The 13,078-nt window shown below is 47.9% G+C and overlaps 1 protein-coding gene across 5 annotated transcripts in view; it reads right to left on the reverse strand.

Moving 5' to 3' along the window:
- The window catches only part of ESRRB (estrogen related receptor beta), a 167,370-nt gene that overhangs the window by 36,415 nt on the left and 117,877 nt on the right, over positions 1 to 13,078 (reverse strand). For all 5 annotated transcript variants that reach the window (XM_033109633.1, XM_033109630.1, XM_033109634.1 and 2 more), the window contains exon 3: positions 1,330 to 1,446. In XM_033109633.1, coding sequence (XP_032965524.1) covers positions 1,330 to 1,446 — 117 coding nt within the window. The remainder of the gene's footprint in view (positions 1 to 1,329; positions 1,447 to 13,078) is intronic.

Genomic DNA, 13,078 nt, shown 5'->3' on the forward strand with positions numbered 1-13,078 from the left:
GTTCAAATCACCTACTGACAAGGCATCTTAAATTTGGATCCTCTTCCCCAGAGGGTGCCAGGAGGATGGGAAGAGGATCCTCCTCTCCGCCCCCCACCCCCAGGCTCTTTAAGGCTGCGCTGGGCTTCCAGAAATCCCCTCCCAGAGAGGGACTGCATTCCAGTCCTGCCACTTCCTTTTCTCTCCCAGCCCCTCCCGTGATCCCATCATCAGCACACACCTCTCTTCCCGCCTCCTCCCACTTCTGGAAGGATCCCAGCTCCCAGAATCACAAAAGCTGACCTGTAAGAATTTCCACTGGCTCCCCTTGAAAGTTGGAGAAGGGGAGGAACACACATGCGCACACACACAATACCCATCGCCCAAAATGGTACTCATGACGCTCATCACCCTGAGCGGATCACCAGGGAAGGCCATGAGGAGGGAGATGCAGAACTGTGCCGCTCAGCTGCTGAGAACCACACGCCATGTTCAGTTGCCTAGCGGCCACACTAAAGCAGGTAAAAGAAGCATGCGATACGTCATAATACGTTTAACCCAATACAGCCGGGATATTATTATCTCAACATGCAATCATTTTTAAAAAATTATTACTACACTATTTTATACTCCTTTTCAGCATCCTAATAAGTCTTCCAAATCGGCGTGTTTTTTACACTCAGAACCTGTGGCTCGTGCTGCCATGTAGGACGGTGCAGCTCTAGAGGAGAGAGAAAGGCAAAGGGAAGAGAAAGGAAAATGAAAATGAAGTGAGAGGATGGGAAGGCGGGGAACAGGGAAGGGGGAAAACATCCTCAAGGTGATAGTGATGTCCCGTCCACCTGCCGGGAAGCAGAGGCTGGCCCTCGCAGGTGAAGAGTGCATTACGTGTCATCGGGGCCTGTCTCCGATATTTGCACCCCCAAACTCCATGGCTCTTGAGAGGTAAAAGAGCATCTCAAGCCTGCCCCTCCCAGGGTGGAGGGGGTTTGCCTCCAAAGGAGGGCCTTTGGCACAGTGCAAAGCCAGCTTTCTAGGGCTCACGTGGGGTCCTTAATGGAGAACTTCCAACTCCTGCCTTCCTGACACCCTCCATCTCCTTTAGGAGTAGAGAGCTGAACGCTGCAAACCTGCTTTCAGGGTATGTGAGAGAGGACAGATGGACACCCCAGGGGGAAGGGTCCTTATCTAGGATGCATGGAGGGACGTCTAGGGTCTGTGGACCCCATGGAACCACGTGCATGTACGCTGGTCTGTATTCTGCCCGGGGTCTGAGACTTCCAGTGAGAAGGGCCTCATCCAGGACCCCAGCCTGGTTGAAGCCTCGGCGTGGGTTGCAGGGCCTCTTACCTTCCTTCAGCATCCCCACTTTGAGGCATTTCATGAAGCGGCAGGCCTGGCAGGACTTGCGCCTCCGTTTTGTGATCTCACACTCGTTGGTGGCCGGGCAGCTGTACTCAATGTTCCCTGTAACCAGACAAGACAGTGTTGCCAAGTGCTGTCCAGGGCCCCAAACACACACACAATCCAAAGGCTGGATGGGGATTCACCGGCCACCCCCATGGTTGCCATAGGCAGTGATTCTCAAAGGAGGTGCTCCAAGGTACTTGTCCAAATGTTTCCAACTCTTTTAAATACAGATATCTCAGTTCTGGAGGTCTCGGTGGGCCAGGCAGCCACAGCTTTGAAGAATGGTCACCCACTGGGCTGGAACACTAAAATTCACTGAGGGGCTGTCCTCCAGCTTCAGTGTACCTCAGTCTCCCCATGTGGCATATGGAAACCATTTACTCTGGGATGTTCTGAGAACAAGCATGGACCAGGTTCCACCGCCAACAAAGTGCTTCGAAGTAAGGAAAGGATTGAGCCCCAGTGACAAGGTGCCTAGTTGTATAGTGAGTACTCACAATGGGTCAGTGAGTACTCAGTGAGTACCCACAATGGCTCAGTGAGTACTCAGTGAGTACCCACAATGGGTCAGTGAGTACCCACAATGGCTCAGTGAGTACTCAGTGAGTACCCACAATGGCTCAGTGAGTACCCACAATGGGTCAGTGAGTACTCAGTGAGTACCCACAATGGGTCAGTGAGTACCCACAGTGGGTCAGTGAGTACTCAGTGAGTACCCACAGTGGGTCAGTGAGTACTCAGTGAGTACCCACAATGGCTCAGTGAGTACTCAGTGAGTACCCACAATGGGTCAGTGAGTACTCAGTGAGTACCCACAATGGCTCAGTGAGTACCCACAATGGCTCAGTGAGTACCCAGAGTGGGTCAGTGAGTACTCAGTGAGTACCCAGAGTGGGTCAGTGAGTACTCAGTGAGTACCCACAGTGGCTCAGTGAGTACTCAGTGAGTACCCACAGTGGCTCAGTGAGTACTCAGTGAGTACCCACAGTGGCTCAGTGAGTACTCAGTGAGTACCCACAATGGGTCAGTGAGTACTCAGTGAGTACCCACAATGGGTCAGTGAGTACTCAGTGAGTACCCACAATGGGTCAGTGAGTACTCAGTGAGTACCCACAATGGGTCAGTGAGTACTCAGTGAGTACCCACAATGGCTCAGTGAGTACTCAGTGAGTACCCACAATGGGTCAGTGAGTACTCAGTGAGTACCCACAATGGGTCAGTGAGTACCCACAATGGCTCAGTGAGTACTCAGTGAGTACCCACAATGGCTCAGTGAGTACCCACAATGGGTCAGTGAGTACTCAGTGAGTACCCACAATGGGTCAGTGAGTACCCACAGTGGGTCAGTGAGTACTCAGTGAGTACCCACAGTGGGTCAGTGAGTACTCAGTGAGTACCCACAATGGCTAAGTGAGTACTCAGTGAGTACCCACAATGGGTCAGTACTCAGTGAGTACCCACAATGGGTCAGTGAGTACTCAGTGAGTACCCACAATGGCTCAGTGAGTACTCAGTGAGTACCCACAATGGGTCAGTGAGTACTCAGTGAGTACCCACAATGGCTCAGTGAGTACTCAGTGAGTACCCACAATGGCTCAGTGAGTACCCACAATGGCTCAGTGAGTACCCAGAGTGGGTCAGTGAGTACTCAGTGAGTACCCAGAGTGGGTCAGTGAGTACTCAGTGAGTACCCACAGTGGCTCAGTGAGTACTCAGTGAGTACCCACAGTGGCTCAGTGAGTACTCAGTGAGTACCCACAATGGGTGAGTACTCAGTGAGTACCCACAATGGGTCAGTGAGTACTCAGTGAGTACCCACAATGGCTCAGTGAGTACTCAGTGAGTACCCACAATGGCTCAGTGAGTACTCAGTGAGTACCCACAATGGGTCAGTGAGTACTCAGTGAGTACCCACAATGGGTCAGTGAGTACTCAGTGAGTACCCACAATGGCTCAGTGAGTACTCAGTGAGTACCCACAGTGGGTCAGTGAATACTCCTCCCCATTTTGTCCTGGTGAGGAAATTGAGGCTCAGAGGTTGATTTGCCCAAGGTTCCTCAGAGATGTCTCTCCCCCTTTCTCTCTTTCTCTGAAGTCCAGCCAGCCTGCACATTTTTCCATCCCATTTCCTGTCAACCTCTCTGCTGAAGAATTGGAGGGGACAGGAAGGAAAGAGATAAACATTCTGTGCGCCTCTATTACCTAACCCTAACCATTTCTTGGGTCTCACTGGCTCATGTGGCTTCTTGGGAAAGAATTTCAATATTCACATAAGCACGGTAAACTGAAAAAGATAAACAGAAAGAAGGAACACTCGCACACAAACTAATTCACCCAGGTCTACGCTGTCTTAGAAGGCTCTATAGAACCTGCCTCCTGCCCCGCCCCCTCCCGCCCCTCGTCTCCAGCCTCCACACCCGTTGCTCTGCATAATTATCCTGGACCCCCATGACCTAGGCCTCCAGGTCTTTGCTCCAGCTGCTTAGAACAAGCCCACTCTGCTCCCTGCACCTCCTCTGCTCCCTGCACCTCCTCACCTGGCCTGCCTGCATCTCCAGGTCCCCTTAGGTAGGTGTTCCTTCCCCTCCCCATCGCCTGTGTTGCAGCTATCTGTTTCCTCGTAGGCCAGCTCCTCTCTGTAGTTCAAGAGCCAGGCACACAGTAGGTGCTCAATGCACATTGAGTGCTGATACTGAACAGTGCTTATTATGAAGCAGCTTTAGTTCTGCTTTTCATATATTTCATTTTCCCAACAACCCTGGAGGTAAACATCTTTCTCTCCACTGTACATATGAGAAAGGTGAGCAGAGTCCAGGATGAGGCAGAGCAAGAACTTGAGCCCAGGTGGTCCGGCTCCCATCTCCGCTCTGAACGACTGCAGTGAGCTCACAGGGCCCGCCGTGGCCCTGCATTAGCCAGCATGGTAACTCATGCTGCCATCTGCACACTACTAACTTGTCACGTGCCCTGGGCTCAGCACGGCTAGCCTCTCATCCCTTGAAGGAAGAGGGGTCCCAGGTTTGTCAGGGTTGTTGTTCCAGCAGGGGGTCAATAAGTGTCTACTGGTTGGGCACTGGGGCTTCATCAGGACAAGAGGACTGAGCGGTAACAACTCAAGCCATGATCTTGATCGTGTGTGTGTGTGTGTGTGTGTGCACGTGCATGCGTGGAGGTGGGGGTTGGGGGAAGAAAGAGAGAGTTTTCTAATGTTATTTATTTATTTTTGTTCCTTTCAATTTGTTTTATGGCCCCAGCGGCTGGCTGCCAGCAAAGCCAGGCTGGTGGCCTTGTAATTTCTGTAAGTGCCTCCTTGATAAAGTGATGAGATTAATTCATCAGAATTCCTGTGGTCCCTTAAGGACAGTCTAGAGCTCAGGAGCAGGGAGAGGCATGTCTCACACACACACACACCACCACCACCACCACCACCACCAGCTGAGGTGTAGCGGGTTTGAGGGTGGGTTCTCACGTGGGGGGACGTGGTCAATGAATGGCTAGCGTAAATTCAGGGCTCTAACCTGGAAGTGCCCAGTACAGATATATGCAGACTCCACTTCAGGCAAGTCACCTAACCTCTCTGGGCCCCAGTTTCCTCATCTGTTTAATGGGCACAGTATGTTCCCATCTCATAAAGTCGTGCGCATTCGGTGACAGATGCACTGGCAAGCATGCAATCAAGGTTACTATGCTTATTTTTACATCCAGGCAGAGCTGCCAGGGTAGATGCAGCCAGAAGACTCCTGGGTAAGTCTTTTCTAGGTGTCAGACCTGAAGCTAGTCACTCATTCTGACACTCCACTTAAGAACATTAAAATGGGCCTCCATAACTAGACCTCAGAGTTGATTCCCTGTGTGCCCGTGGGACGGAGGCAGGAATGCCCAGGACTTGACATGGATTTCTGTGTAACCTTGAGACAGAGGGGAAATCCCCATCACCAACTCTTTTGGATCCTGTGCCCCAGGAGAAGAAACCCCCAAGGGCATCCCCATCAGCTGTCTTTGAACAGCTGCAAGGACCGGGAGTCTTCTCTGGGGACTCGGGGATGAGCTGCTGAGCTTAGAGAAATGGCTCCCAGGGACCCAGAGGCTGCTGGCTGACATCAGAGTCTGAACGGCCGCCGTCTTAAGTTGCAGGTGTGAAAGGGCTGGGCTGGTAGTCACTGGTTCCGCTCCCTTATTTATCTCACTCCTGGAGGACGCAGACTATCCCTTTCATCTCTGTGTGGTCCATTGCCCTCAGCTCTCCTCCCTCCCCTCTTCCTTACCCACCAACTGGATGACCTCATCCCTGCCACTGGCTTCAGCAGCTATCACGGAACTGGCCAGGATGGGAGGGCACCAGACGCATTGCTTGTGCTTCACACCCTTGTATCCATCTGCCAACTGGATATTCCCATCTGGAAATCCCCAGGGCTCCTCACACTTCTCAAACTGAACCCATCCTCACCCAACCTGCTTCTGTCACTGTGTTCCTGGTCTCAGCAAAGGGCCACTAAGCCACCTGCTGCCTAGATCAAAAACGGAGGTGGCATCCTGCATGCTTCCTTCTCTTTTACTCCTAAGATCCTTGTCATCATACTTCTCTGATATTTCCTCCCTTCTGTCACAGCTTGTTCTGACACCCATCATCTCTTGCCTCACCTGAGGGACTAGCCTCCTGCATCTCCGTTTCCCCATCAAGTCAATCTACCTTCCACCCTGCCCCTGGGGGATGGGAAGAAGTTTCCTGTGCAAAATCCCTCGGTGGACCCCTAGTTCATCATGGCACACTGAACACATATGTCTGCAGGCCTTCCCAAAAGCCCTCTAAAGGGCAGCATAGGAGTAAGAAGTGTGGAGCAAGTAGAAACCAAAGGAGCTAAAGCAAGGGATCCAAATAAGAACTAGCCCTTTGTCCTTCAGAACCTTGGAAAGCCTCAGACATTGAAGATTCAAGACTCAGCAGAAGATGGAGTGAGTTATGGAACTGGAAACGAGAATTGGCTGATAGTCTGTATTTAAGAGCGCTTAGCTGCCACTCCATGTGGCCACCAAGTGTCCTCCCACGACGTGCATAAGAGAAGCCAACTTAATCTCTGGAGAATATAGGCAAATGAAGTCTGGACTCAGGAACCCCAGCTGAGGGCAAAAGGGAAGTTCAAGTTAAAAAGAGGATGACTGAATATTCCATATTGAACAGTGGGACTGCCCATCCCAGCCCCCAAGCCCACGCCCAGAATTCCAGCAGCGAGATGTGCACTCCACACCTCCCCCCATCTGAAGATAGAAATCTGTAGTATTCTTCTCTGAAAGAACAAACCGCATCAGAGAAAAGACCAGCAGGTAAAGATAAGCGAAGGGAAAGCTCCTTCTATGCTTTTTATCCCTGTTTGCATTTAAGATGGCCAAGGATTATCAATACATTTATGAAAAGCCTTCAATATGAAAGACTAACCAAAACAAATGGGGGAAAACATGTGGGAGGAAACCAGGACAAAGCAGGAAGCAGAAATAAGCCTCCAAAAGCAATAATCAGTATACTGTTAACCTGAGAAGAAAAAAAGATTTCATTCATGAAACAAGAACAGCATGCAATAAAAAGAAAGTATAGAATGGACAGCTCATAAAAAATTAAAAATATAAAAGCCACAAAAATGTCAAAAGTATTGCCTACAGAGCTGCTCTAGAATAGAACAAAAATCAAAGAGATGGACAACAGGCTAGAAATGACATGAGACTTAGACGATTGATCCTGGAAGCTCCATATCCAACCATTAGGAATTTTTGAAAGAGAAAACAGTGCAGAGGAAGTTATCACAAAGGGAGAAAGGAAGGGACGGAAGGAGGAGGGAAGAAAATTTCTAAGACCTCAAGAATATGACTTTCCAGACCAAAAGGTTGCAAGCGCTGGAGGCCAGAAGAATGAATGAAAGAAAGACCTGGACAAAATGACAGAGGTGGAGAACAAATTAGTGAATGCCAGAGGCTGGGGAGGGGGAAGTGGGGAAGGTGGTTTTGTTATAAAACGGTAGTGCCAGGAGTCCTATGTGATGGAACTGTTCTGTATCTTGACTGTAGTGGTGGACACAGGAATCTACAGTGATAAAACCGCACAGAACTAAACATACGCACACGTGTGCACAACTGGTGAAACCTGAACTGGGTGGGTGGAGTCTATCTGCCAATCTCCTGGTTGTAATATTGTGCTATGGTTACAGAAGATGGGAGAGATTGGGGGAAAAGGACCTCCGTACATGGGGTCTTTCTGTATTATTTCTTGTAACTGCACGGGAATCTTCAATCATATCAAAACAAAAACACAAAATAATAATAAAATATAAAGACTTGCAACACACAACACATTTTTTATCATAAAATGTCAATCATGGGGAACAAAAAACAAACAAAAAACAAAAAAGATCCTAACAACTTTCAGGGAGAGAGTAAAAAACGAGTCAAATACAAAGGACCAAGAATAAGATTGGCCACCATATCTCAAACCATGAGGGGAAAACCTCTCTGTGAACACACGAAAACACACACACACACACACACACACACACACACACACACACACACACACTCATGGACATACTCCCCTCCCTTTTTTTCTACTTAGCACTCATCAGTTGACTTCATTTATTTATCTTCTTTATTGCCTGCTTTGTTCACTGCAGTTTCCCAGCACCTAGAACCATGTGTGGAAAGGAGAGGCCTCAATGTATGTTTTCTAAGTGAATTAATCAAACTTCTCGATAGCAGCATGAGAAGCTAGACGACAAAGCAGCAACAGTGTCCAAATTGTGGGGGGAAATTATTTTCAACTAGAATTTTATACCAAGCCAAAGTATGACTCTAATGTATGAGTTGAAGGATTGAGTAAAAACCTTTCCACTCATCCAAGGTGTCAACAACTGTTACCTCTCCTGCGCCTTTCCAGCATATGCTTCCCCTAAAAAGGGATGGACCAAAAAGAGGAAGAGGCAGGATCCAGAGAACAGAGGATCCAGCCCAGGAGGAAAGTCAAGGACACATCAAGGAGGAAATGGCAGTAGGCAAATAGATTTCACCAAAAATTATGAAACAACCAAATGTGGACAATGGGAAGATGAGAAATGTGTGTGAGTGTTGGGATGGGTTGTGCAATTGGTGCTAACCCTTCATCTTCCATTACAGGAAGTCAAAAACTAACATCAAAATTGCTAAGTCAGTAAATATAGCTATAAAATAATATTAAGAACAAAGAAGATAAATGGTAGAAGATTTTTTTTAAAAAATGGCTACCTCTGTATCATGGGAAAAGGGGAGAGAAGGGGTAGGGCTAGGGTTATTTTTCATTATAAGATTTACACTTCCATTTACTTTTTAAACCTCTGTGCACTCATTATTTTAATAAAAGTTAAAAATTAATTTCAAAGTTTAAGTTTAAGAAATTGTCCAACTGCTCCTGATTGTGTAAAGGCTGAAATCTAACCTCCAGAGCAAAGCCTATCAGGCCCTTTGTGATCTGGCCACCTCTTACCAATCCGTCCTGATCTCCCCCCACCTGGGCCCCCAAGTGTGAAGCTCCATGGAGCCTCCCAGCTGTCTCATCCCTCCCTCTACCTGAAACTCCTCCTGGCAAACTGTCACATCCTCGGAGCCTCAGTTCTCACATGAACTTGGTGAGCCCTCTTCCCTTCTGTCCCAGGTGGGCTTACTTGTTCCTTCCTGTTTTTCCCTACAGGACTCATCCACTCCACCCACACAAACCCCCAGCCCCATTCCGGGCACTTAAAACAACTAGCTTTGTGCTTCATAATCAGGATTTTCCATGTTGTCCTCCCTTCTGAACTGGGTACTTAGTGGGGATACAGGTCTTTCCTTTTTTTTTTTATCTCGAGTGCCTGGCTCCTAAAAATACCTGTTGATCAAAGCAAATGAACTGGAAACCAGAAGCCCCACCCAGAGAATTCTAGAATTCAACAGCGACCTCCCAGTTGACCAGTGCAATCCCCTCCCCGTCCTGGTCCTTCCTGAAGCCACAGACACCCCCACACTGCTTCATACCCCTTCTCTGTTAGATTTCATCTCCCTTCTCTCTGCAGGGACTCTTGCAACAGCTCTGACCACCTCTCTATTTACTGCATCGATTCCAAGGTGCTTTCAATGGTAAGACTGCACCATTATTTTACATACCACCAAGAAAGAAAGGAGAAAAAGCTGCCAGTCAAACTAGGACTGCTTCCTTGCCACTGCATTTTCTTTTTTTTCTTATTAAAAGAGCTCTTTGAGATTTATTGATACACATTTTATCATATAGCATTCTTGTACATACACAAAAGAGAAAGTGTAAGAAAAACAAATCAAAGAGATTGCTAACACTTTTCTGAATGTGACTCTTCTGAATTATTTTTCATCAAAGTCATTTTCATGCTTTTCTGCAGAATCGTCCTCTCTGCTAACAAGGGAGCTATGCTTCTTAAGAGTATCCATTGTTGTCTCAGGGGGTTCCTTCCAGATCACCGGCCCCTTTCTGCAAGCTTTAACGTGGGTGAGGGCACCCACGTACCGCGGTCACCTAGCAGACAGTAACTAGCACACAGCCTGATGCAGAGATGTTAACATGGGGAAAACGAGCATTTTATTCTAAATAAATCAAAATCTAAATAAATCTAAATAAAGCAGAATTGATGAATATGGTACTTTTCAGTCTCCTTCAGGGTTCTCTCTCCCCTTCCTTTCACCAGGGTCCCTCCTCCTGCCCTAGCCCCACTCCTCTCCCCTCTTCTTCTGAAGAGCTTTGCCTGAAACAAGCTCTCCTGGAGGACATATTAAATCAGATTGCTGGGCCCTACCCCCCAGAGTGTCAGATTCAGCAGGTCTGGGGTGAGGCTGGAAATCTGCATTTCTAACAAGGTCCCAAGGGAAGGCTGTACGGTGGGTCTGGAGACCCCTGCCCTGGAAGGTTTCATCAGACCCCAAACCTCACTCAGAGTCCACTTGGGCTCTAGGCCCAGATTTCCAACTCTCCTGTGATCTGATCATGCTCAACATGCCCCAGACTTTATCCATTATCCCAACCGCTTCCTCCCTGCCCACCCCCCTTCCACCAGCAAAATTCTTCTTGCCAGGTTTCTCCCCTGACCCCATCGCCTCACCATCTCCCTAGAAGCCTAAATTAGAAATCCAAGAGTCAGGCCCACATCCAGTCACTATTCTTTTTATACTGAATCCTCTTTCACAAGTTTCTCAAGCTTAGCCTCCCCCTTTAATCCTTCTGCCACTGTCCTGGTTTGGATGCCTCTAAATGGACTATTACCTGGATCTTGCCTTCTAACTGGTTTGCCTGGCCCACATCTCCCCCCAGGGCGAGACCATCTTCCCCACCTCTGCCAGAATGACCTTGCTAAAAGGAGATTTGATTCATTCTCTACTCAAAAACCTTCCATGGCTTCCGTTGCCAAAGAGGATGACTATTTATTTCATGGTTATCATATATGCCAGGCATTAAGTTAAACATGCATGTCTCATTTAATTTCTGTAATAACATTCTAGGAGCAGCAACTATTTATGAGTCCCATTTTATGGACGAGGACATTAAGGCCCAGAGAAACTAAGGAACTTGCTCAAGTTGACACAGTGAAGACATTGTAAAGTTGGGATTCTAAAGCAGGTGAAGCAGCCCTCAAACGGAAACATTGCTCCAGACTCTTCCCTGACGCAGCCTAGGAAGCCCTGTGACATCCAGTCCCATGCTGCTGTGCCAGCTCATCGCATACCACCGCGTCCCCACTGTCCTTAGCACAGCACATCCATCTCCTCTGGACCCTGCTCTTGCCATTCTTTCTGCCACATTCTTTCTGCCACCCTTCCTCCAGGAAGCCCTCCCTGCCCTGTCTGACGTTGGTATCTCATCTGCCTTGCACCCTGGCTGTATCTCTGAAAAGAGGAACTGTGATTTGTTCATCTTCTCACACCCCCAGTGCCCTACAGACAGCAAATGGTTTGTGGGTTTGATTGACTCTGATAGGTGAGGAAACTGAGGCCAGAGGACCCAAATCCCTGCCCAAGGTCAACGGGCTGGTGGGTGGCAGGTCTGGGACAGCATCCCACTCCTGAATATCACCTATTCCTGGCTTTGTCTCTGCACCCCGTTGTCTTGTGTCCCCTGGGGTCTGACAGTCTCATTGTCCAGGACATAAGGCATGGAGGTGGTCCAAAGCAGGGTACCCCTGCCCCTCTCCTCGGGGAGTTTCCTTCCAAGCTTGCATCTGGGCCCCAGTTGGACAGAGAAAGCACTGTGACAGGGCCTTTCTCACTTGCTCTTATTCATCTTAAGACACAGACCCAGGAGCTGCTCGAGGAGCCTCCCAGTGACCTGCAAATTTGGTCACATGTCCTGGGAACTTAAGGAGGAGTACAGGGCAGCTTTACCCTCTGCATAGCCCCTTATGGCCACGCATCGTGTGTTCACTTGTTCATCAACAGCTTCCATTCCACCTAGAAGGAAATCCATGTGTGGCACTCACCATGGTTCCACAACTTCGCCAGTCTCTCCGGCCCCATCTCCTTCCACTTTGCCCTCATTCGCTCATGCCCGCCACACTGGCTTCCCTCTGGTCCCGAAACACACCTGCTGTTTCCTCTACCTGAAACGCTGGTCCCACGATTCTTTCATGGGCTTCACCTTACCTCGAAAGTCACGTTCTTAGCATGTAAATTAGACCCCCTCTCTCAGTCACCTTTGGTCTCTGGTTTTTCTCCTTCATGGCACTTCCTTCAGTTTGTCATTATGCATTCCTTGTTATCATATCTACTGTCTGCCACCCCCACCCCCTCCCAGAAGACAAACCCACAAAGGGAGGGGCCAACGCTCCATCCTGGGTTCCCAGCACAATGATTGGGACTCAATAATCAGCACAGAACTAACAACTGCTTCCTAAGCTCTAATGTATGGCAGGAGTTTTCCCTAAACATTGTCCTCTAGAAAAAAAAGTTGCTTCATATTTGAGTCTTTATGAGATCTCGCATTAGAGGTGCTAGTCAATCACTTTATATTGACAACTACCGTTTGAGAAGACCTCAATTAATGCCAACCACCCAACTGAATCAGTAACGAAGGGCGTAAAGAAATTTTACACAAATTTAGTTATTCCTGAGAAAATGACCTCACAATTACAAATGTTGAGTGTCAAAAGCAGTAGAGTACCTAATATGTTGTGGAACTCATGATTGTAAACCAACACAAATAAAAACAAAACTGTTCTGATGGTCTAGAAACTGTATTTGCGGTTCAAAATAAAATTTTTAGGGATAGCATCACACACAGGCTCAGAAAATCTCAAGTAACTGAAATGGAAGTAATGAGACTGCTCTGAAATACTGTGTTAAATGACTCAACAAGTGGCCCTAGGGAAGGCAAAGATTCAGGTGAAAAGTTTGATAAACCTGGCTTCACAAAACATGAGCAGAAAAAGTTTTTCAAAAAATAATATAGTGTTTTATAATATATAATGTGACTTAAAATATGCAATATAATGAAAATTAACATATTGCTATAAGTAGACATTTGACTTTTTTATCTAGATCCCTAAATGTACAAACTCGCCAAACTTCTTAGATTTGTCTTCACTGGGAAAATGGGGGACCACTTTGGGGATTGCCTTCTATTCAGGTACATTGAGAACTTCCTACATGTCAGGTACTATAGGAGGACGTGGGGCTCAGT

The sequence above is a fragment of the Rhinolophus ferrumequinum genome, chromosome 6, assembly GCF_004115265.2.
Source record: "Rhinolophus ferrumequinum isolate MPI-CBG mRhiFer1 chromosome 6, mRhiFer1_v1.p, whole genome shotgun sequence".
Lineage (NCBI taxonomy): Eukaryota > Metazoa > Chordata > Mammalia > Chiroptera > Rhinolophidae > Rhinolophus > Rhinolophus ferrumequinum.